The sequence below is a fragment of the Tinamus guttatus genome, unplaced genomic scaffold, assembly GCF_059628265.1.
Source record: "Tinamus guttatus ecotype Peru unplaced genomic scaffold, ASM5962826v1 Tinamus_guttatus_pri_ptg000080l, whole genome shotgun sequence".
Taxonomy (NCBI): Eukaryota; Metazoa; Chordata; class Aves; order Tinamiformes; family Tinamidae; genus Tinamus; species Tinamus guttatus.
In genome coordinates, this window is record NW_028288614.1 from 1,814,815 (window position 1) to 1,839,651 (window position 24,837).

General features: G+C 41.2%; 1 protein-coding gene across 1 annotated transcript in view; it reads right to left on the reverse strand.

Annotated features, from left to right (window-relative positions):
• Nucleotides 1-24,837, reverse strand: part of EVA1A (eva-1 homolog A, regulator of programmed cell death) — a 186,281-nt gene that overhangs the window by 93,615 nt on the left and 67,829 nt on the right. The window contains exons 4-5 of the mRNA XM_088520115.1: nt 20,035-20,187; nt 5,271-5,414 (exon numbers count right to left, since the gene is read on the reverse strand). Coding sequence (XP_088376241.1) covers nt 5,271-5,414; nt 20,035-20,187 — 297 coding nt within the window. The remainder of the gene's footprint in view (nt 1-5,270; nt 5,415-20,034; nt 20,188-24,837) is intronic.

Consider the following 24,837-nt stretch of genomic DNA (forward strand, 5'->3'; position numbering starts at 1 on the left):
TAATGAGTTTTAAGAGCAAAGAGACCATTACATTCACCCAGCCTGAGGCATTGATGGATTTACTCCCAGGAGCTAATGGACTGCAGCATGGACCCTTTGAGACAGCAGGAGCAAATTCATGCAACTCCTCAACCTCTCTCCTTATCAACAATACGGGGGAAAACACAGTTGAAATCTCTTATTTGACACAGCTATATCCTGCCTCTAAACCAACATATTTCATTGAATATTTATTTAAATGCAACATTTTGGAGAAAGTCAAATTTGCTTCCCAAATACCCAGGGAAACGTGGCTTACAGACCTGCGTGTTCCCATTGCTCTGGAGCATCTCTACTGCCCCTGGGCAGCACCATGTGGTCAGTAGCACCAACCACAGTGAAACAACAGGAGCTGCTGCCCCTACACTCATGTCTCATCCTGCAACAGCCCAGTCTCTCATCAGGATATAAAGCGTGAGTCCTCTGGGACTTGGCTTATTGCCTCATAAAGCAAGACAGCAGGATTATTAATGTGGCAGAACTGCAGGATTTTCCAAGCAATTTGTGAGTTGCCATGGCAGTTCATTAGCTCCCAATCCAATGACCACTTCCTACCTGGCATCAATCAAGTAGGAGACGCACTCATCTAAGCACACAACGGATATTCACATCAAAAATGCATTTAAGAGCACATTTTATCCATCCTACATCTAACAAAGGCACTAAAAATCCACCCTTTTCCAAGACTGATAGCCAATCCACTAAAACATGCCTAGACAAAAGAAATTCACATTTTCCCATCACTTTTTTTCCTCATCAGGCCATTTCTGACCAATATATGTATTTAGAGAACAGCAGGTACGTAGCAGATGGGTCACATTTGCAGTCTCTATTGACTGCCCAGGGAGCCAGGGCTTGGACAGTCTGGGATAGCAGGCACTGAATCGTTCCTCTCTCTTGGTTTTCAACGTCACGAACATAGTTTCTCTTTGTACATAGGCATGTAAATAATTTCCCATCCTCACTCAAAGAAATATTTAAGGAAAATTTTAACTTCAATGGTATTTTTACATTGGATTTTAAAATAGGGACACACTTAAACATTTCCTTGAATGCAAGTGGCATTATGTGTGTGCAAAAAAATTCAGCACAGATTTAAATACCTTTGTCAGTTAGTTCAGGATAGGCTAAAGTCTAAGTAAGTCACACCTATTAGAGAGGAAAGAGACTTGGAGAATTAAAAGGAGTCTCCAAAGATAACCAGAGAGTAATTTAGAGAAACGAAGAGATTGGGTGTATTGAAGTTTTATCAGTAAGGACAAAAACACAGCAGTAATGACACTAGCAAGCTATCAGCATATACTGCAAACATGATGTTTTATACTAAAGAAAGAGAGAGAAAGAAAGGAGAGAGGAGATAGTGAGAGAGAGAGAGAGAGAAAGACAACAATTTCTACTGAGTCTTTGTTACACCTTCTCTCCGTTGCATTATTCCTCTTATTTGTGGCCACCCTCTAATGGTTTCAAGGTATTTTGAAGAAAAATCAAGGCTAAATGTTTTGCATCTTCCTCTAGTTACAGCTGTTATCCTCAGAATGCAACCCCACCATGCGTGCTCTGCTTTCCCAGAATTAATTTGCCCTTGCATTCTTTTTCTTAAATAAAAGTAATTAATGTATTTATTAATCCAGTAATGGGACCCAAATACTGGAAAACCCCACCTTTCCTACTGCCCCATTAGCTAAACTTGGCTTTAGATCAAACTTCAGTATTTCAGCTCCTGCCAATGTTCAGGTTTGGAATGTTTTCATGTCGGAGGATTTTCATCTGCTTCCTTGGCTGGGCTAATGGAATCCTAACGTACATGAGAGATCACTATCTCACCAGGCTGCCACTTACTTGCTTGTTTCAATCATTTTGTACATTCACACTAACTTGTAGCACTTCCAACACAGCTAAGCGATGCCAGGAGACGTTAAATGCAAAATGGAAAGGGATATAATATGACATGGAGAACTGATTCCCCTTTCTCGACTTGAGAACAATGTACAAGTGCTCCCACCAGCTGGAATAATTATAACAAATTAGTCAAGAAAAGGGGGAAAAACTACAGCTGTACAGATAGTCAGATGGCACCTTTTCTTAAACCCAGATTCACCAACAAACTGTGTGTGTCTGGCAGGAATCCTTACATCCAGCACAACCCATGTTGTGGCTCAAAGGATGAACCTCCAAGAAATCAAGCCATTGATTAAAGAAACCAAAGCTGTTACTTTATCCATTTGCTTCTTGGAGACTACTGAGAAGCCAGAGAACAGTCTGCAAATGAGAGAATTTTGCAGACCTTCTCCTACCAGGACTGGGAGATCAGTCATGTCTCTTGCCACTCATGAGCCATTGCTCCAAACAGCAGAATTGATGTCTGTCACAAAGTCCACCCAGCACAACTGTGACTTTTGATAAAAAACCATAAGCTTTGAATTACCATCACCTTTTGTCATCTCATAAATTAATCTCTCAATAGACATTTTTTCAAGAACTAGTATCAGCAAGAGACATAATTTTGTCTTTTTAGCCCTTCCCATGTAAGAGCAGAGTTCAGTTACCCCATCCTCACAATCACTTAAGTTTTTCCTATAGGAAATGTCTGCATGAAGATCCTCCTACCCACACTGCAACATCCTTCAACTTACTTGCTCCTGTTACCAAAGTTACGGTCAGGCTAAAAGATCTCTAATAGCATTTGTAGCAGACTTTGGGACCAGGACCACAATGCTAAAATGAGAGTGCATAGGCCTTTGAGACCTCTCTTTGGAAATACATCATGGGGCTCTGGTTTAGTAACAAAGCAACAACTATTTTCCCCACAGGGAAGATGAGTGACATGGAAGAACCATGCAGGAACATTTCTGCCATGCCCTGGCACCTTAGAGTGATGGAAACAAACCACCTGTGAGTCCCAGAGTAAGGAATCACCTGCCTGAGGCAGCTACAAGAAAGGCTCAAGTGATGCTCAGACAGACTTGAAACTCCCCTGCTGGGTACAACCATCATCTAAGCCAGGCTGCACCCGGAATACTCCACATCTTGCACCACTCTCCAGCAAAGCTGCTCCTGTGCTCCACGTATCAAGCATTTCCAACTAAAAGATGTGGGGAATGGGGAATATAAACCTAGATACAATCACACGAAAGAAAAAAAAAGCCTGTACAAAAAGGTATGAGTCATTTTTACCAGTCAAAGCACATCACCTTTCACTCCCACAGGCTTTGTGAAAGTAGGACAATACCATACCAGGAGCTGTATGCATGCAGCTTTATGGAAACTCGAAAAAAAAAAGAGAGAGAGAGAGAGATATCCAACAGGAGTTTTTCCACACTATGGTTGTTTTCTAAACCACGGCAACACCAAACAGCTTGTTTTTTGCAGTTTCTTTTAAAAGCATGCCAGAATTCCCTTCTGTCTTGCACAAGCACATGGAACTAAATTTGATTCTTGCTTATCTGAATTTTACATTTTGAAGGATTTTGCTTTTTTTGAGGGAATAAATATGTGGCTGATGATCACAAAAGCCAACTCAGACCTATGTCTGAGATCATGATTTTGACACGGAGCCATGGGCACTTTTGAAGTTCAAGGTTTTACCCATTAAAAACAAAACAAAACAAAATCCAATGTCGTTTTCTAACTGACTAGGAAAGTTGAAACCAAACTGAGAGATCACTATTGCCCTTTGTAGCGGGCTTAGGGACCAGGACCACAACACCAGAATGAGATTGCACAGGCCTTTGAGATACCCTCTTGGAAATACATCATAGGGCTCTTTTTGGTTTGTCCTTGGACCTTTGAGTCCAAAAAGAGATGTTGTTCTGCTGCGTTTCCTTGGATTTCATCACATTCCCATGAGAATAAGCTTCTCTCCAGCTTCTTTATGAGAAAACTGATCTAACAACATGACATTCCTGGGTAGAAAATTCACAAGGCTTTGCACTAAGCCTTGCTACTTCTTGCTGCATCTTTAAACAAAAACAAATAAACCAAGAAGAAAAGCTTCAACTTTCCTGTCATTCCTGCCAAAGGAAACAACAGCCAAGCAAGAGCTCATAGCCTCCTGCTCCTGGATGTCTCTCTCTGCTCTTCCAGGTGCTGCACATCAGCTATGCTGTAGTAACCACAGGAACTGCTACGGTAGCTCCCTCTCAAACACCATCTCTGATGTTCAGCACGTAGGTAGAGACAGACCCACGGGTCTGTTGCTGTCTGAGCATGCAGCCAGTGCCTCTTCTGCTACAGGCTCAGCAGATTCAGAGCAGCACCCGCTCCTTTTTCAGGCAGACACAGAAAGAAATGGGAGGGCACTGTTTTAATGGGTCAGCATCCTTGCAACAGCTTTATAAGCAAATCCCTTGAGCAAATATTTTCAAATATTCTGAAGCCACAAATGAGCGGATTTTCTTCACTAGAGGAAGCACAGAATGGTTGAGGTTGGAAGGGGCCTCTGGAGATCACCTAGTCCAGCCCCCCTGCTCAAACAGGGTCACCTAGACCATGTTCTCCAGCATCATTTCCAGACAGCTTTTCAATATCTCCAAAGATGGAGACAATATCTCCAAGGATGGATGAAGAGAGATCTGATGTCGTTTTGATAACACAGAATTCAGAAAAGAAATTTTTCTTTATTGCAAAATAGGACAACTAGTCAGGGAGCAGCACAATGTCTGCTTGACACTATGACTTGTGCTCCTAACCAAGGACATATTTTTTCAAAAAATATTTTTCAACTGTAAGAAAATATTTCCATGTTCACCTGAAGGCTTTGGGGATTTTCTACTAATGCCCTTGATGAGTATAGATTGGTGCGTCTTAATTAGCTGTACAAATGAAAGATAAACAAAACAAAGAAAAAAAAAGGCTTATTGATAACCAAAACTATTGCAGGCAAATGAAACAGATGGCCATGAACAACTGGGTTGTAGGCATCCAAAACAGCTTCAGCTTCCAGCTCTTGCTGCCTTTGCAGAACCAGTGTTGGAAAAGTTAACCAAACATCATTTCTGTATTTTCTGATTTTTCCATCAAGTCAATAGAAAGAGAGTCAGAATTAAACCACACAAGTGATCCACAGAACTTTCCCATGTGACCAAATAAGAATCACAGTAACCTGCATAACCTTCTGAGAGCCCAACGGCTTTTTTCTTTTACACAATTACACCCTTGCCTTTCTTCACATGCTGCCGTTCATCAAACACATACCCCAGTGACAGTTAAAATAAGGGAATTTTGTGGCTCACCGCATGTGTAGATGACATTAAGATGCTTTCGGATGCCAGGGTAACAAGGATCTCCAAATTCATAGGTGCTGGCATAGATGCTGCAGCTTCTTTTCCCATGACAGCGCTTGATCATGATTTGGAGAGCAGTAGCTGACTGACATTCTGAAAGGAAAAAAAGGATACCTATTTCTGAACATTTGTCCATCCACATTAGAGAGCTAGACTTGTAACAGAGAGCAGAGGCATGACAGCAGATATGCATGAGCTTTCTATGAATATTTCAAGATCTTTGTGCATACATGGGAAGGTGTATCTCACTCTCAAACACTTCTAGTAACTGTAAACTGTAAAAGGAAATTACAGAAAAGAATAGCAAAGAATTAGAAGCCCCCCCTCATCAGTAGAAAAAAAAAAGGCTTATTGATAACCAAAACTGTTGCAGGCAAATGAAACAGATGGATGATGCAATTAAAAGATAGATTGGTGTCAAGAAGAAAAGCCTATCCACAATAATATCCTTCTCAAATGCTCTTTGTTCTATGAAGATCTCAAAGGACTATAAGAGAGGTATTGGTATCCTTATTTTAACAGATAGAGAAACTAAGAGACATAGAAAGAAAGAGACTAAGAACAGATCAGGGAATGGAAAAAGACTCAGACCTCAGGACTCTCCTTCAAGTATATTCATCCAGAAAAGCCACGAGCCTCTACATTAACTAGGAGACTTTCATAAGAACATAAATTACACAAATACTACTATATAATACTCTTACAATAGTAAAGCCCTGCTGATCTATTTGTATTACTATGATAATGCAATCTATCAAAGTAACTCCAACCTTAAGCATTCTATGATTCTATGATTATTAGCAAATTCCCACCTCATGGGTAGAAGGGAGATAAACGTGATTTTGTTTGGGGAAGGGCAAAATTCTAATTTGATTTGAGTGTGTTAGTTTTTTGTTTTTTTCCTGGTTTTGTTTGTTTCATTTTGAGAGGAAGAGATAGGTAGAGTCCAGGTATGTTTTTTAGGCTTTTTTAGTTTTTGTTACATTCTAGAAATTTGCGCCATGTCTGTAGTTACATCTCTAGCCCCATTCTGCAGACAGAGACGACCAGCATGCCTGTTTGGCCTTAAAGGATCTATTTCTAAATCTCATGACGTCTAGGAGGTCCAATATCTATACTTTTACCCATTACTATTTGAGTGTAAATATTCTGTTAACTGTGTTTATCCCATGCAACTAGAAATGTCTGGTATATCAGGGCTTTAGAATAAGCAAAGCTGCAAAGGTAAATATTTCCCCAAGTATTACATTTTATCAGATTGTTCACTACTCTTTTCTCCGCTAAGGTGAAAATGATTTGCAGAGGCAGCTCTTGAACTTTGAGGTGCCAGACTGATAGTTTGCATTCACTGTCTGGCCAGGGCCAAGCACAAGAGGCTGACAAGAAGAATAGTCTTCAACATCAAGCAGTTGCTAAAAGCAGCAGGAAAGCTAGAGGGAAAGGAAATCACTCCTGGTCAGTAACCAGGAGTCGGGAAAAGAGAAAAGAAACCCTAAAAGGTATTGAATGCTAGAACCAGCACCACAAAAGCCATGATAGACACAAGAAAGCCACAGAACACTAAGCCCAGAGGGCAACACAACTTTATGTTCAAATCGAAGGCAGTATTTTATTTCACATGCTGCGAATAACAAAAGAACATAGGAAAAAGGGCCCCATGTGCATTTCATACTGAACCACCCAAACTTCCTTAGGGGATTTTTGATCCAGCGAGTGTCAGGGGTTCCAATGGAAACATCTGGCATGCAGCAATACGGCTTTATTGTCTTTTTGTCAAATGTCCAGTTAAAGAAACTCATCAAATTTAAGCACTGCACTGGATTTCATGGTGGGCGCCTATTCTTTCTACTTGTTATTGTTCTCACGCAAAACAGACTTCGTTACGAGGCTGTCTGCACCAGGGCCTCATCCTCCCACACAGGAGCACGCCACCTCCTTAGGAGAGCGGACAGCATCCATGCAGCTTCCATTACTGCTCCTGGGGAGGCATGGCAAGGTTTTTGCATATCTCTCCAGCAATGCTCACCCTTTGGGACACTCCTCCTTTAAAAACAAGCAGTAACTAAGCCCCTAATATGCCCTCCACCTTAATCAGCTGGGTTGACTCTTCAGCTACAAGACCTGAAGATTCAGCACAAAGAAAATGCTTCTAATTCTTTTCTCTGTGGTATATCCTCATGTTAACATCACTGGCATTTCTAGCTATTGCCAGTCATGTCTTGATTTTGAAGATTTCTGTCCTCCTGAGCAGGCTAAGATCCTCATCCACGTTGACTTCAAGGAGACCAAACCAAGCTCAAACCTTGACACACCATGACAGACCACCCTGTATAAGCATTACCATTTTTCTTAGCAGGATTTTGTGCCAACTAGCATTGCTCCAGATAGTACACAGGAACAATATAATAGAGCTGTTCCCAATTATCAGATTGCAGGAAGCATCTCTGAATCTCTTGAGTGGAAGAAGGGTTGGGGTGACAGGGGCTAGACAGGTTATTTGTAGAGACATGAGGCCAGTCAGCCCTGGGGCTAGGCAACAGTCCCTGGATCACTGTATTTATTAGCACAGACTAGTTAATGAGTACAGAGTAAGTGAGCACAATCCAGAAGCTACCTTTACCAGCTAATTACATCTAATTTTCCCCAGGAGAGGACAACCTTGTCCATGCTGCTACGGAAAACATGCCTCACTGTCTACAGATGGTCATGGGAGAGAGCTCTAGCCCCTTCCTCAGAACCAGGTACCAGTGCAAATGTAGCTTGAGGTGTAATACCCGAGCAGTAAATGCAGCCAATTGCTGTGGAACAGTGCTACTGAGCACTCTTACTCCTCAAAACAGAGTTGTCATGTCAGCACCGCCTAATGGGAATGGTCCCAGGCCCAGCCCTATAACCCACCTCCAGGATTGCCTGGAGATTGGAGATTGTCTCCTGGACAGGATAGAGTTAGTTGGTCCAAAGCAACCAACCATGCCATGGACCACGCTACTGTTTTAACAGTATAGATGATCTATTTCCAGGACATATATGGCCTCTGATATAGAGTTTATCATGGCATAGACTACACCTCCATATTCACTTATCAAATATCAATGGTGAAATGCTCAAGGCTCCAATATCAGGTCATTCCAGTCCAAACTGCACTAGTCAAAATTAGCCAGACTCTATATGCTTCAGTTACAGACAAGGATGAAATCGCCTAATACAGAAGTAAGAAACAGAGATAAAAAAAAAAAAAAAGTCTCTTTTACAAGGACAGGTTGCAAACCTAACACTGAAAATGCTTCCAGGATAAGAGCCACCTCCTGGGACTGCAGCATATAAACCGCACTATAATTTAGTTGGAAGCAATACATGGAGGTTTTCCAGGCCAACCTCCTGCTAAAAGCAGGGCCAACTTTGAAGCTACATCAGGTTGCTCAGGAATTTGTCCAGGCAAGTTTTGAAAATCTCCACAGACAAATATTCCACAGGCTCCCCAAGCACCTGTTCCAGGGCTAAACCACTCATCAGGTGGAGAATTTTTTCCCTTGTACCTAATCAGATTTCCATTGCTGCAACTTGTGTTCATTGCTTCTTGTTTTTTTTTGCTCTGCATAACCAAGAAAAGTCTTCTACATAATCACTTTTTAAGTAGCAGAAGACAGCAATAATTTACCCCCAAGCATCCTCTTCTCCAGGCCAAACAAACACAGCTTCTTCAGCCTTTCCCCATATGCCATGTGCTCTGGTCCCCTGACCAGCTTTAGTGGCCCTTCGCTGGGCTCGCTCCGGTTCTTCAACATCATCCTGAGGAACCTCAAACTGGATGTTTCACTACTTTGGTTTCAGTCTCATAAGCATCAAATGGCGAATAAAACCTTTCCTTCATCTGCTTGCTCTGTTCTACTACAGGCCCGTGTCTGCTTAGTATTCATTGACACAAAAGCTTACGGATGAATCACATTTCAAATTGCACCCCAGGAACCCCTCGTGTTTTTTCTCCAAAGCTGCTTTATAGCCAGCTGGCCCCCAGCCTGGGGTGTTGCAGGGTGTTATCCAGGCGCCAGACTTCACACTTGCCTTTTTTCAAATTTCATGGAATTTCACAAGGTTTCTCCATCCCATTGAGGTCCCTCTGAACAGCAGCCCTTTCCACCAGTGTAACAACTGCACAGTTTGGTATCACCCTCAACCTTGGTAAGGGAGCACTTCACCCCATCATCCAGGTCGTTAGTGAAGATGATGCATTACCGACTGCCAAGGGGTGTCATTTGTAACTGGCTGCCAATCTGACTTCAGCATATCTTTGTGGAGGTTTTTGTAGTACTTATTTTCTTAGCTCTAGTGGCAAACAACTATAATTTGGGCAGGTCTTCACTGTTGTCCCTTACCTCCAAACTCTAATGAGCCCTGAAATATCATGAGTGCAAGACTGGCAAAAACTCATCTCATATATCCAGTTCACAAGACCTACTGAAAAGGCTCCCACATGGCAAATCCAAACACCGCTCTCATTTCTCCCATGGTAAAGCCTGAGCTTCAATTGTGTCATATTCTTACAGTTGTATGAAAACAGTCCTGAAAAAAAGAAACTTGATTCTGTTGCACAAAATTTGACAAAACACTCACTTGAAAGGCTTTGTTCATAAAAGGAAATTTTCTCTCATATTCTATCCATACAAGATCTAAGAAGAAATGATTTGTGCAGTCCCAGACCTAAAAGGGAAGTAGCCCTTTTACTAGCCAGGAGGATACTGAAATTAGCTTGGTCTCTCTTTTCTTTTTTTCTTTTTTTTTTTTTTCACCTGTCAACACGTCAGTCCTCCACATAACACATTGAACCAAAAAGTGTAAGAGAGGCATCATAACCTACAGATGGGACCATCTCCCTCATGCGCTTCAAAGGATTTGTGATAAGGAGATCATTCAACTTGATGTCAAAATATCATATTCAAGCATCTTTATTCCCTTGTTAACTAGCACTGAAGATGTCAATAATACACCCAAAAGATGGCTGAGTGATAGATGAGGCTACAGCACCTTCATAAATCACAGAGTCACCATTATGACAATCAGCTTCAGAAGTGCCAATGCAGTCTTTTCTTTTATCCCATGTCCTGGGAGGATAAAAATACTCAACATCACTCATGTTATGAAGTGCATGTAGATAATTTAACTTCCAAATGTAAACACATCCTCAGGGATCTGTGCTGGAATGAGATCTTCAAGCACGTTAGCACCTCTTCAGGAGGCAAGGCCAGGTCAGAAAACTTCACTTGTCAGGCACCTATTCCCAGAGCTCAGAAAGCCAAGCCAAGAATCTCTTACCCATCAGCTATGCACTTAGTCACCCTCAAAAGATGCAAGGGAACCAAGGCTAGCAGTGTGACAGCGCAGTGTTGAGCTCTGGTCCCCTGAAGCCGGCTCATTTCCTATTTTCCAGGTCTTCACAAGTGGAAGACTGGATGTGGTACTCTCATCGGAGCCAGCTGGCATGCCTCTTTCAGGGAACATACCTTTTCCTTTGCTGCCTTTTTGCTTTCTTGCTTGCTGAGTGCCAACTGTGCATGTTATATTAAATATCATACTGACTACCAGTGACAGACAAGTGATCAAGTATCAGAGATATGGGGAAGAAGGACTCTCACAAATGCCAACATCTAAATCGGCTACTATTGAGGTAACTATTGCTAAGCATAGTCAAACCCATGCCAATAATCTTTTAAAGTACACAAAGATCAAATTCCCCACATAAGAATTAAAAAAAAATAACACTTCAGAGATCACAGAGAACCCACTTACATAGGTTGAATCAGATTTATCCTCTGCTTTCATTGATCTTGAATTGCTTCGGTACACTGCTGAAGAGCAAATGTGAATTCTGGCTATGGTGAAACTTCTACACATGAAAGTACTTAAAGACATCAGCTGTGCTTCTGGAATATTTTAAACTACAGTCTGGATCTGGGAGAACAGTGATATCAGCTTGTCTTATCCTCTTTATGCCTGCCCCCACTTCCTAAAACTTCTAAAACTTGCACATCCATCCGCTCTTGCTGCTACTGAAAGGTCTGTTTGAATTCCCTGTTGTGGGATCACTTCACAAACACTCACTGCTGGGCAGTTTCATTCCAGCTCTTTCTCTAAGCCCTCAGCGGGTAATTTGTCCTACCAGTTGCATTTCGTATTCCAGGACTCTTAGACTGGATACTCCTCCCTGGTCTACTGGGGAAGGACTTTACCAGCTGCAGTTAGCAGAGAGCACTCGCCTTAATCCTGGAATCAGTCTCAGTGATGTAATGTCCATATCATCAAGCTCACCACAATGAATGGGTTTTAGTCAGTTTAAAGCTGCTTCCCAGCATGGGTATTTCTTTATTACTCTTCCTGGTGAAAAAAAAACAAATTGGAGCCAAAGCCTATTAATCACATCCGTTACTCTGGTTACTCGCTGTTACTTGTTTTTCTCCAACAAGGGTGACACATCTAAATTTTGAGCCAAGCCATACGTTGCTGCTTTTGGTTGCAGAAACTATCTGGGATTGAAAGAATGTTTCCAAACTGTTAAATTTTGCATTCCAGTAACGGTCAGATGTTCTACCAGAGACGACAGCCTCCTCTAAGGCAGCACTAGTCACAAGAGGACCCACAAACAGATTTAGACACCTGGTTTTAAGATAGATGACTAACCCCATAGTTAAGCTGGGCATATGCCCCAAAACATCTGTGCATTTTGTTAGGCTCATGATCAGACTCACTATATGCTGAGCCTGCAAAAACAGGTTCCTATATTGCTGAGCAGGCTTTCCAGGGCCACATGGCCACGTGTACCTAAACCATAAAAGTTAACATGTTAGCATCTGGCAAGGCAAAGGGATTTTCCACAAGCAGTGCATGTGACTAGAAAGGGAGCAGCACATGGAGCATATCCCAGCACTGATTACTCCGTTAGAATAAAAAGAAAGCCATTTCTCCCCCTTCTTCACACACTTCAGGATCATAGGAGCGTTGGTTGGAAGGAACTTTCGGATATTATGTGGTCTGAACTTCAACTCAGAGGAGTCTCAGTCAGATCAGCTGTAGAAGTATAAAATACAACTAAAATATAGCTAGAATATAGCTGTAGGAGTCTACCTGAGTCTCAAAATTCACTCAGTGTAACTGGTTCCTGTACTGTACACTCCTAGGAAGTTTTTCCTAATATCCAATCTCAACCTGCCATGCCACGTTGTCAGGTTGTCGCCCTTGTTTTACCATCTGACACCACAGAGCATCTGTGTCTTTGTAATTACTAATCACGACAATAAACTCTTTCATCTGAGCATCAGATCGTTAAATGAACAAACCTTTATTCTTTGTTTCCTTGAAATCCACATGCCAAAAAGCATGAGCTCTTGTGGTATCAGGAGGATGAAATGATTGGCTGTAATAAAAAGCTTCAGAAAGAGATTCACTGCCTAGAACATTATTCGCTAATGTATATGTGAGGTGTGTGTTTAGGAACTGGAACATGGCTGGTGGTGCCTGGTTAAGAGATGAAATCTGTGGCACTTTGGCTCAGAGTAAAGGCATCGGGAACAGACCATCACCCAGAATTAAAAAAGGCAGCAGAGCCCTAGCTTTCCTTGCTATCTTTCAAGGATCAGATAAAAAGAACAAGTTAAAATAAACAGTCCCTTGAGGGAATAAGATACATATTCCAAATAACTGACGTCTCTAGGAGGGAACACCCTCCCAAAGAGGGGACAATTTCTCTCCAAAACATGCGGCAGGACCTTTTGCTAAAGAACAAAGCAGGACTAGTTATTTTCTGAGAGCAACAAAGCAGGGAGGACAGAATGAAACACGGAAGATGCAGAGGTCAAACAACTAACAGAAGAGAAATTTAATTCCTGTAAAGAAACCTGACAGAGGTCTGAATCAGCGCTGTGGTTATCTACTCATTTGCCAAAAGAGAAAACAATCTTCAGGGAACGGGAAAGGAGGATGAAAGTAGGAGTAAAGTAATCCAGGCTTGCCACTGAGATAAACGTCCTTCACATTTTACCTCGGAGTGACTCAAGATTGTCTCTTTGTGCAAGAGGATCTGTATGATAAATAGGAGTGAAGGAAGCTTCCCTTCTGCTCTTGGACAGTTTCTCATGTATGTTAAGGATGCTCCACTAGCATAGGGGCTGAGACAAAGTTCAGCTCTTTCATAAAGCAAGAGACTTTGGAAAAACTACAAATTAAATCTGTTACTTTTCCAGACCCATAAACACACACACACACATTTAAAAAAAAAAGAAAAAAAAATGAGACTTTTCAAGTTTTTGTGTTGGAGGAACTATCTGATATATGCTTCTGCAGTGTCTGGTGCTTCCGTATCACGATGAGTTTGATTTCTGATATAAACTCATATGGTCATTACTGCAAAGAGTGGGAGGGAACCTGGTGTTGGTGAAGCTGGATTTAACATCTATATCTTGTATGATACCATTGGAAAACGATGGTTAAATAAAAACTCCTACATCCAAGCGTCAAGGAGGGTGTGCTAAGAAGGCCAATTTCATATTAAAAAGTACATTTTAATGAAAGAGAGAAAAATTACTCATCAAACACTTCATAAAACTTTGGAAATTTTAGCAGTGGGCCAGAAAAGAGAAAACGGTCTTAAAAAAAACTTTAATTACATGTAGAGACTGCAATTGAAGGATCGATTGCAGACTTAATTGCAGATGCTATAGTTACATTTTAGAACCACTTGGTTTATTAATGCAACCTCAAATCATCTTATCACTTTTGCATCTGGAACCAAAATTCATATAAAACATACAAGGCTCCAGTTTTGCAGAGACTGACTCAGAGTGTGTAAAACTGAGCAAATGAATCCCACTTTGCAGGTTTGGGGGGGCTAAAGCAAGAATCTGAAGACAGCTTCAAACTTGGCTCCAAGAAGTCTCATAGAACAAAGAAGATTTGGTCTGGAAGGGATAGTAAAAATTTTATGATTTAATTTGCAGCAGAAAATGGTTGGTTATAGGCTATAAGGCACTCATGATAAAAAGCAAAGAGCTAAGAGCTTTTCCTTCAGATGAGTCAAGATACGGATACTGCAGTTCAGTGCATCTACTGCGTAATTCAGCTGAGTTCACTTGGCCTTCCAATTTATTGCAGCCCAACAGAAGCAAAACAAAAACAAAAGTTTTCCAGATTACGGGCACATTTCAATGGGTGCCGGTGACTACATGTAGGCTGAAGCAAAGTCTAAACTTCCCAAATACGTGAGGCTGGCTCTCTTCTTTAAGAAACTACCCACCTGACGCAACCTGCAAGTCACTTCTTGCCCTTGGTTCCTAAAATAAAACAGTGTGTGCTTGCAACCTCGCAGGTTTCACATTATCTCTGTTTCTCAGGCTCAGCATCATAGTAATCTTGTCATATTCTTGATTGACATCGGAATTATTTTAAGAGGAACTTTTACCAGCTCTGAACAAGTTACACTGGTTTTCATTCCGAATAACTCCATGGAAAACAGATGCTACAAATTTACATCTCTGAAGTTCTACTCTTTGCTTTTGAGAAGTATATTATGTATTTCCTTCAACTAATAGCAGGGCAAGAAGCATCTTTTGTAAGATCACTTAAGATGACCGTACTGAATACAAACACCCACTGTACTTCTTCAAATAGCTATTGTGTATCATTGCAAAGCTTGTTAGGGCCTTTTAAATTATTGCTATAAGAATTTTTATTTAGACCATTTCAGGGGGGCTTATACTCTACTGTAAACTTTCTGGTTTTTTTAAGCCAGTTAAACCTTGGCTTTGAAAAAGATCTTTCCCAGAAAAAATTTGAAGGGATTTTAATCATTGAAAAAGCCAATTGTGTGCACATGAAACCCTATAATTTTATATAAATCATTTTTACGATTCTATGGAATACAACAATAGTTTGAGTTTTTTTAGAAACAGAGCTGTAAAGTGATTTTAATTGCCTCCTGGTGTTTTGAAACAAAAAGTGAAATAGGCTAACTATCTAGAACTTGAAAACAACTTTCTGAAAGCAGTCTTTGTCCCACTCTGGCTTATAGACTTCTAAATGGGATTTTCATTTTAATTTAGATTTAATAAGGTATTATATGCAAGTTAAACAGCAACTGCTATTTATTTAGCTTTCAAACCTGGATAGTTCTGGGTTTTACTACATATATACAGCTCAACCTCTAAAAACGTGTTTTTAATTGTCAGTATTACACATAACAAGGCCGTTTCTGCACTGAATGTAAATCAAACGTAGACAGAGAGTATCACACCTACAGGAAAGCGCACTCTGGACGCCCGACGGGCACATTAAAGAAGAAGGTTGCAATGTGACTCGCTTTGCTGAGTGCTGCTCATGCCCCAGACCGAGCACCACGGTCATCAGCAGCAGAATGGTCAGATCAGGCAAAAGAGCATCTCCAAACGCTCCATAGCCACCAACTTGTACTAACAGAAATGTAGAGTGGCAACATTTTGTACATGGAGGAGGGGAGACAAGAACGTGGATGGAGAGTGGACAGAGGGGCAGTAATCTCTTCAAATCCATTTTCTGTTAGCAGGAAGAGTAACGTGTCCATGGCCTTTATTATTATTATTATTATTGCTTGTATTTCATACTTATTCTAGATCTAGTCTAGACTATAAGAGTCTATTATTTATATAGTGAAATAGATATTTATGTGATAGACTGAGAAGCTTCTGGTTCAAGTCATTGCAATAAGAGGAGGAAATCAGTACAAACTGGGTGCGATGACTTTCTGGCCCTGCCTCCAAATGACAAATGCCTGGGAATCTGAAGCATCTAAAGCACAGTCAACCTTTGCTGAACTCAATTCCCTGCTCTTGCATTATCAGATCTAAGAAGCTGGACAGAACCACTGACCCGAGTTGCCTCGGGGCTCTGTGAACACAACCATTTTCTCTTTGTATTGATACAGGAGAGAACTATTATGTTAGGTAGCAAGGGCATTTCACATTTCAGTACTCAGCTCTGCCCACATACCATGACTTTAACCTCAGCTTTGGAGCCAGAGTTTCCATGAACTTGTGCCGATTCTGTCTCCAAGCCCCGAACCCTTCAACCAGACGAGGAGTGAATTTGCTTTGGGTTTTCTGTATACTTGATGGAGAGAGACAGAGTCCTTGAGAAGGAGACCCAGATCCAGACTTTAGAGGTGAGCAGGACACATTCGTCTCATTTCCTTTGGGCAGCAAGAGCTGCTGTACAAATATACACATGAACATGTCAGGTGCACTGAATGCGATCAAGGATGTTGTTCTACTAAACGATAAAAAAGATAATTGTTTTACATCCAAGCTCCTCCTCCTCAGCTCCCTAATTAGATCATTAGCTTCCATTTGGATACAAGTAAAAAGAAAGGTCATTTTTAAAGTGGCTTCTCTCGCTATAAACAAGTCACTCAACGAGATGCAGACAGAGGCAGCTGTGAACAGCACGATAAAGAGGCAAAGGACTCGCTGGGCTAAGGAATATTAATGTTTTGTTGCTTGCAAATAACTCTTTCCCCAGAGACCTCCCTAAGCTCTGTGCATTGTCTCTGCCCATGCTAGCAGCAAAGTGGAAGCTTTATTAAGAGAGTTACAAATAAGGTCAAATTCCTATAGGAGCTTTTCAGAGTTTCCAGGGCATTCAAGGAGGGTCCAGCTGTTTGCAGGGGTTTCCCATTACGGTCAGAAACACAAGTTTCAGCATGTTTCTGGTTAAAAAGGAATCCTAGCAGATTTTTCTTCTCTTAATATAACAGGGATAAGATGCAGTTCTTCCAACAACTTTTCCTTCTCAGAAGCTAAGCACATTAAGCTAAGACATTAGGGAGAAAATATACATTTGGCAAGGTGTGGTGTAGGAAGTCTTACTTAGGGATCCTACACTATTCACAAGCTTATGTGGGTGTTAAAGGGCTGCAAATGTTACAAAACAGAAACAACGCACAGTAAATGATTTGTCCACTCATTTTGTGGCAGATTTGGAAATGAATGCAATGGTCTACTGTGCTGTTCCTCCTCCCCTTCTCATGCCTCAGTTCAATTAAAGCCTCACATGTAGAAGCTGCAGGTTTCTAAATGCAACATAAATGTGCGTTTTGTTTGAAAAAGAATAGAATAAAATTTTATGAACCTCATTTTGAGAGGAAGGACAGATACACATCTTCGGGAATAACTGTGAGGAATTCTTCACTCAGCAGTATCTCATGCTGATCAAATACAAATAATCACTGCAAACTTGTCCAGGGTCTGCTTCCCACCAAAAGGTCTCTTGCCAAGGCTTAGACTTGATACAAATCATCGGACCCACAAAGTTCAAACAGAATAAATCCTCCAGTGCAGAAAGGAGTTGGATTCTGCCTTATGGGAACTGGATGCTGCCATGGAGCCACAGTCATACAGTTAGATGTGCTAGATCAGCTCGTTGCTAATGTTCAGGATCAAAGGCTGCCACATGATGGCCCTCTGCATACTGCAGGGCAGTGGAAACCTGCAGAGAAACGTTCTCTAGCTAGAGAAAGTTTGGATTTTCAAGCCGTGATGTTTTCACCCACTCCTGAAGGAACACAGTTTCCTCCTGGACTAAGCAGGGCCACGGCAGAAATACGTTGTTATCTGAAGAAGGTTCAGGGAACTCTGTGCTCCCCTCCCACAATTCCTAGTAGCAACATGGACTATAACCCCCCCACCTCAGCACAGTAAAGCTATGCTTTTTCTCTGATTTGTGTCGCAGATGGCATCTGTACTAGTTCCTCTTTTTCAGAGCCAATATAGAAGTGATACCACAGCTACCAACCCACCTCTCCTAACTGCATCTTAAGGGCACTGTACCATCACATCATCTCACACAAAACAGATGTCCAACAACTCAATTTCTTTTAGCCTTAGTCCACAGCCTAAAACTCTACACTGGATGTCAGTGTAAAGCTACCTAGACATTCCCACTGTTAGCTTGGCCTTATTCTCTTCTGTATTGAACCTGCTCTTGTGACTAAGAGCTGGCCTCGAAGGAAGGCCCTGCCTCCTTCCAGCAGTGTGTTTGCCACACTCTACCATCAGACTCCTTATTTCCTTGGGCAAACATCCCAATTTATAGAGCTCACAAGGCCAGTTTGAAGCACTCAGAAATCCAAGCACTTCAGCCTTGCTGTCATACCTCACAGCTTGTTCTCTTTGCTCTTGCAAATCCACTGCCTCCCTTCCCTAGTGCCACATATCTGGCTCTCAGCTGGCCTAAGGTTCAAGACTTTGCTCCTCAGCAAGAGCAAAATTTTACCCTTTGCAGCTTTCATTCAAATTGAAGAGTTTTGCTTCATGTGTGCGCTCAGAAAGCACACCCCAACACCAGTATTTTGTCACTTGTAAATTCCTTTTCCTGCACTCTCACCAAGGACGGAAAAGCTCGCTGCTTGGGAATATGCTGTCAGCCCATCAAGTTTCACCAGCTCAGCAAGTTAACACCTTGTAGTCAAAGTCACCAACTGGTAGTTAAACCACTATAGCCACCAGTGTCCACACTCTCAGCCCATCCCATATGTCACATAAAAAAGGCCTAAGCCAACTTGTCAAGCATAGCTGCTTTAACATCTGTTCTCTGGCAGCTGAAACGACCTGCAGCACATCCAGGGATAGATGACTCACCGCAGAAGACAAGGGAGAACACTTTAAGGGACTGTGACTCTCCTGCCATACATCGGAACCATGAGACTGGGTAGGAGGCTGAACTACTCGGCTATGCTGCAAGCGCACAGATTCTTGCAGCAACACAACTCAGGCACTCACCATGCTGCACAAGCAACCTGGCTGGCCTGATTCCACCCGTGGTTTCCTACTGACACCCATCATGTGTATATCATATTTCTAAGCAGTCACTTCATATGTCGCCATCTGAACAGCATGCTAATTCCGTAAGGGTGTCGGATCAGCAGCTGTGAAGGCAAACATCTCCAGATACAGCTGAATAGATACCGAGATTCCCTGTACAGCCATCTGGAAACTTCCTCCCTTTAGAAGGGATTCCTTTGGGTAAACCGCTCCATCCACTCTCACCTCTGCAGAGACTGAGGAATGCTGACCACAGGATTTTGCACTGTGGACATCTGACACAGTTCAAAATACTCAAACTCATTTGTTTTTGGCTTGAGAACAGACAGTTGTAGCAATGTTTTAAAATTTATGGATGTTTAAGACATGAACAAATGAGACTGTGATAGCCTAGAAAAAAAGAAGCCACTTGAAATACTGTAAGTCAACATGATGCAACTTAATAGCTTGTTTTGAGAATTTTTGCTCATTGTTTTAACTTTTATTAAAATTTAAATACAATCTCTTGCTTTACTTTACCACAAGAGGTCCATAACACCTACTGATAATACACTCTTCCATTAGGTAGGGCTGAAATACCAGGAGGAAGGAAAATTATCAAGAAACTCAAGCAGTAGTCTCAAGCATTTAGTCTGATGAATCTGCCAAAATTATGTGGCTCAGTAACCGGGCTAGGGTGTGTACGTGAACCTTGGGAGTTCAGAGCTCGTGATAGAGAGCGCTATTGGGTAACAAGGTGCCACACATTAGCTGCATAACAGCAGTAGGTTACATGTGCCAAGTTCTGCTTTCCCTAGCCATGATTTGTGCCGTGATGACAAAAAATGAAATTACCCCATGTAAATCAGTGTGCTCTGTCAAGACATCCCCCTGCTTACCAATCATGGGCATCCCTAGGCTTTGGTACGGACACTCCAGGCTGCCTCCTTGTGTCCTTCCAAAGACAGCAGAGTAAACGGCTATCACCATGCTCTTCTTACAGCTGAGCCTCAGCTTGTCATCTTCACAGGCTGCTTTACTCTTGTACTCATCTGGAAGGAAACAAACACTTAATTATTCAGCTGATCCAGAGGCGGGTCCCCAGCGTGAAAGGAGCCTTATGACCACCCCGTGGTGTGAGCTTGTCAGAGGCAGCAGTAATTCTTGGCATGTGCCCAGATATGCACATCAGCTGCCAGCAGAATCTGCATTTGCTAGAAGAGCAGTGATCATTTCCATTACACATTTACTTTTATAGCACTATCAGCACATTTTAATGATTGCTTTCTTTTGATCATGCACACATGAGATCCAGTAAATAGTCAATAATTTCATTTTGCCTACAAGTAAATCATGGCAATTCAGTGATTTTCCATGGTTACTTTAGAAAGTTTGTGACAGGTGAAGGTTAAGGCCCATCTTTAGGCATGTTCCACCTACATAGATCAGCTCTTCATGTGCTAAGTGTTTATCTTATTTCACAAGAGTTGAAAAGTGAACAAAATTATGCTCTTTTTTTTCACAAGGAGATCTCCCTTGACAGATCCAATAGGAGCTCTGCTAATTTTGTTGATTTTTAATCTGTTACACATATAGTTGCAAAACTGCTCTCAAGTGCAATGGAGAAGAATACGAAATAGATATAGTCATGATTTTGTGTGTCTGATGCAAACGGAACAGTCTCTCAGTTCACATCTGTCAAAGAAACTAGACAATTATTTCACAAGCAATCACATGTCATTCCTTCTCTTCACTATTATTGTTTGTATTATGGGAACCCCTAGAGGTTCCAGCTTAGAACAGGTCCTCTCCAGTTATGTCTACCAACACACTACAGAAGATAAACTCCATTTGGCACAGCTGAATCTAAATAGCCAGTTGACTAAATATGTGCATGAAAGAGACCAAGATAACTTAACTGACTTGTTTACAGTCACCCCAGCCAACACAGAGCAGTGCCAGGGATATAACCTCAACATCCCCAGGCTCTGCAGAGCAACATTCCATTGGATCATGTTGGTTACTGCTAAAGATGTAGCTACAACAGGTCAAAGACTGTTCTCTAGCCTCAAGGGCAATTGGCATAGCTTGACTTGCATTCACACAGCAAACCCTTCCCTTCTCCCCCTCTGCTAGCTGCTGTATCTACGCTTAAGGGGAGTAGATCCCCCATCAAAGGTAACCTCCCAAACATGGTCAGTCCACGTTTAAACAGTCCAAATACTGGTAGGTGTCCCAAGTCAAACTAACAAACCATTCTAATGACTGGATGATCATCAGCCAGTGCCTGGGGATGTCCCTGGCCCCGCATAACCTACTAGCACAGACATGACATTTGTCTCTCCATGTCATTGGTGCCCTATGTCTGCTATCATCAATATATAAAATATGAGGACTTCTGCAAAGTCCGTATGTATCAAACCCCTCAATATCAGTAAACACTAAGTACTTGATATTTAATACTTAAATCTTTATATCACAGCAGCTAGCACATAATCTGACATTTTTGACTGTACTTTAACTATAGGCTCAAGAGTCATTTCTTCCTGGTTGGAAATTTTCCACCAAAGTAAAATCACAGAAGACTTTAGGTTCCTTCTCCCTTCTCCCTCTTTAGCCTTTTTCAAAAATCCTTGGGTCCCAGGATTTTTTTTCCCAAGGAAGGTACAATTTTTCACTCTACAAAACAACAAGGTTTCTCATTAATTCCTAATAGATGAATACAGAGTTAAGACCTAACTCATTCATGGAAGAAGCTGTTTGAAGATCACATAACCTTGAGGAACATCTACAATAACACATCCATGACCATTTGAGCATGTAAAACAGTGACAAGAAGCAGGAATAAAGTTCTTTTTACCATTAAAGTACCTAGGGAGAGAGGAACCTTGTAGAACTGTAAAGAATCAATCAGCCACTCTATGTATCAATTTTATGTGCAGGTATTTTCTTCAAAAATGATTTTTTTTCCTTCTGGGAGGGAAGTAGGATCAAAGTTTTACCCAAGGTATACAGTGGAAAACCTAACAGTGTATAATAGAACCTATTCAAGCATAAACACTATCACTTAATCAAAGTTATGTTTATTAATCACAGGAACAGCAAGGACTACAAAAAATACAAATAAGGATAGATGGTCAAAATGGAAAAAATAGACCCTTGTTGCTTAGAAAAAAATATGGATTCAGAGCATGAAAGTGAAATAGAACAAGCTATACAGAGCTTAATGTTAAACTTGTAGCATGGGAAGAGAGCATATTTATGACAAATTAAAGTGGTTGAAATATGAAATAGCTGATTAATTTTAGAAAAAGATCAGTTTTGAAGTGAGCAAGTTGCCAGAGCCCTCTGTGAAGATCTTATTTCTTACAAGGCACTAACTGAATTTCCTGTTCCATTTTGGTTTATTATTAGCTACTTCTTCCAATTAACAAATAAAACGGATGGCTTATCCACATGCTCTGTGGACGCATGTAAGGTCCTTGGAATATTTTATATAATTCTGTTAACTCTTCAAGTGAGAGTTTAGCATCTGGGAATTTTACTGTGACCGAAACCCCGTGAGTGTTGCATTTTACTCAGAAAACTCTGTGATTCATGGTTACTTGTACTTGTACTACCAAAAGCTGGTCTTGTAGACATGAGATAATAGACAACAAATCTCTACCTCTACCATTTGCAGTTCTCATCCTTGGAGCTGCCCCAGGAAGCTGTCAGGCAGATGGCTTGAAATATTATACTGGGATAGTGAACTGGATACTGGGATAGTGAATCGCACTCCTGGGGAACCAGTGCAGTCTAGGGGTGATGGGCTCCTGGCATATGGTGGAGTGGCACCATCTGAAAATGGTGTCACCTCCTTCTGGTCACCGAATTCCACTCTAGGAAATATCTTTTGTTGCTGTCGGTCCTCAAGGTTGTGAATATGTGGACTGTTCTGGTCAAGTCCAGACTGATTAGGGCTGCAATGCCCTGGGCTGCTAACAGATAAAAGACATGATTAAAAAAAAAAAAAGAGAGAGAGAGAGAGAGAGAGAGAGAAAAGAGAAAGATAAAAAATAAAGAAATGATAAAGTATGCAGTACTATTTCAGATTCCCACTGGATCACTGGAGAACAGATGCTCTCAATGTTTCTGGGCAACTTGATAGAAATCTGGATAAACAAACATATGGAAAGTGATGTTACAGAGGACACAAGTCCCTGAAAGTATTTTCTGCTTTATAGCACTGCCACCTCAATCTTAGCCAGGATGAACTAAAGCCAGCTGTCTTTCATCCAGGCACTGATGGCTTCCAGGCATTGGGCAATGGTAAGGACTATGATTGATGTAAAGAAAATATGGAGCTAAGCATCATCCATATATTTACTGGTACTTCAACCCGTAATACCCTTATATAAATATTGAAGAGGACCAAGGCAGCGTAAGTGACATAAGTGAGCTGGAACTGGGAATGAATCTGCATTTTTCTCTCTTATTCTCCCAAGAAGAACTGGCCTCCTACAGATCAGTCACAATCTGGTCCTAAGACTGCTCTAACTGTTACAGTCTGGATATAATTCAGTCCAAATGCAAACATTTGTATTAGTGGGTTTCATGTTTCACCCTGAAAAATTAAACATGCTTAAATGGCCTAGGAAAGGTGGCAGTGATATTCAGCAAATGGCTTACTCAGCTGTAATCCCCCGTGCAGTCATTTGTAGGGCAACAGAGATTTACCATGATTAAGATATTTGCTGAGGATAATATCCCTTTTATTACTGCCTGTTTTCAGAGACACTGCCTTAAATATAACTCAATAGAGAGAGAGAGCAAGGAGGGAACAGCTGCAGGCTTTTCTAGGCACATTTTAAAGGTTGTTACATGACATGATTGTAGCATGGCTAGGATAGTGGAGGGAAAACAATTATAAATGCTTTTAATGGAAAAATTGGCTTTCTTGAATAGCAAAATGAGCACCACAAACCATTGTACTTGCAGGATGGGTACAAGAAAACTAATTTGTTGAACTGCAGTAAATACATTTATCCAGCCTTTTAAGGACATTTTTGCATATGGTCCATGAAAATTTTCTGAATGATCATAACTGAGAAGCTCAAAATAAAATGTCAGTTGCTCAATCTCTGGAAGATCTTAGAGAAAAGAGCTTCCTAGAAGATTTTGCATCTAACAAAGAGATAGGAGGCGGTGATGCCAGAAATCCATTTTGTCTAAAAATACTATACAAGAGAGCTGGTTGAAAATTTTATGAATTTTTACAAATTACAAAACACGATTCGTGTAATTGATGCACAACAGTTAGTTAGCCCTATTTCCCAGTTCAAAGAGCAGGAAAGATATGAAAGAGAAACCTGCCTTTCTCAAGAAATAACTGAAAGATTTAAACCTGAGGAACAGGGATCTGAGCAAAGAGCAAGACTTTGTAGGAAACAGAGGTGATCTTGTCCACTTCCTTACAGTCTCAGGATTGATTCCTAGAAACCATTGCCCTGATTATGATTGCTACCTTAATGAGACTCTTCCAAGATCCCACTTCAGAACTCAAATGCTCTCCCTGCTAGGCAACAGCTTCTCTTCAGCTCCGTTTTTCCCTCACTCTCCTTCATCCCAGCTTTGTTAGACGTTCCACAAACAACAACAAAAAAGAATTTCCTCTCTTGAAATTCATAGCTTTTTACTATGGCCAGCCATCCCATCAATAA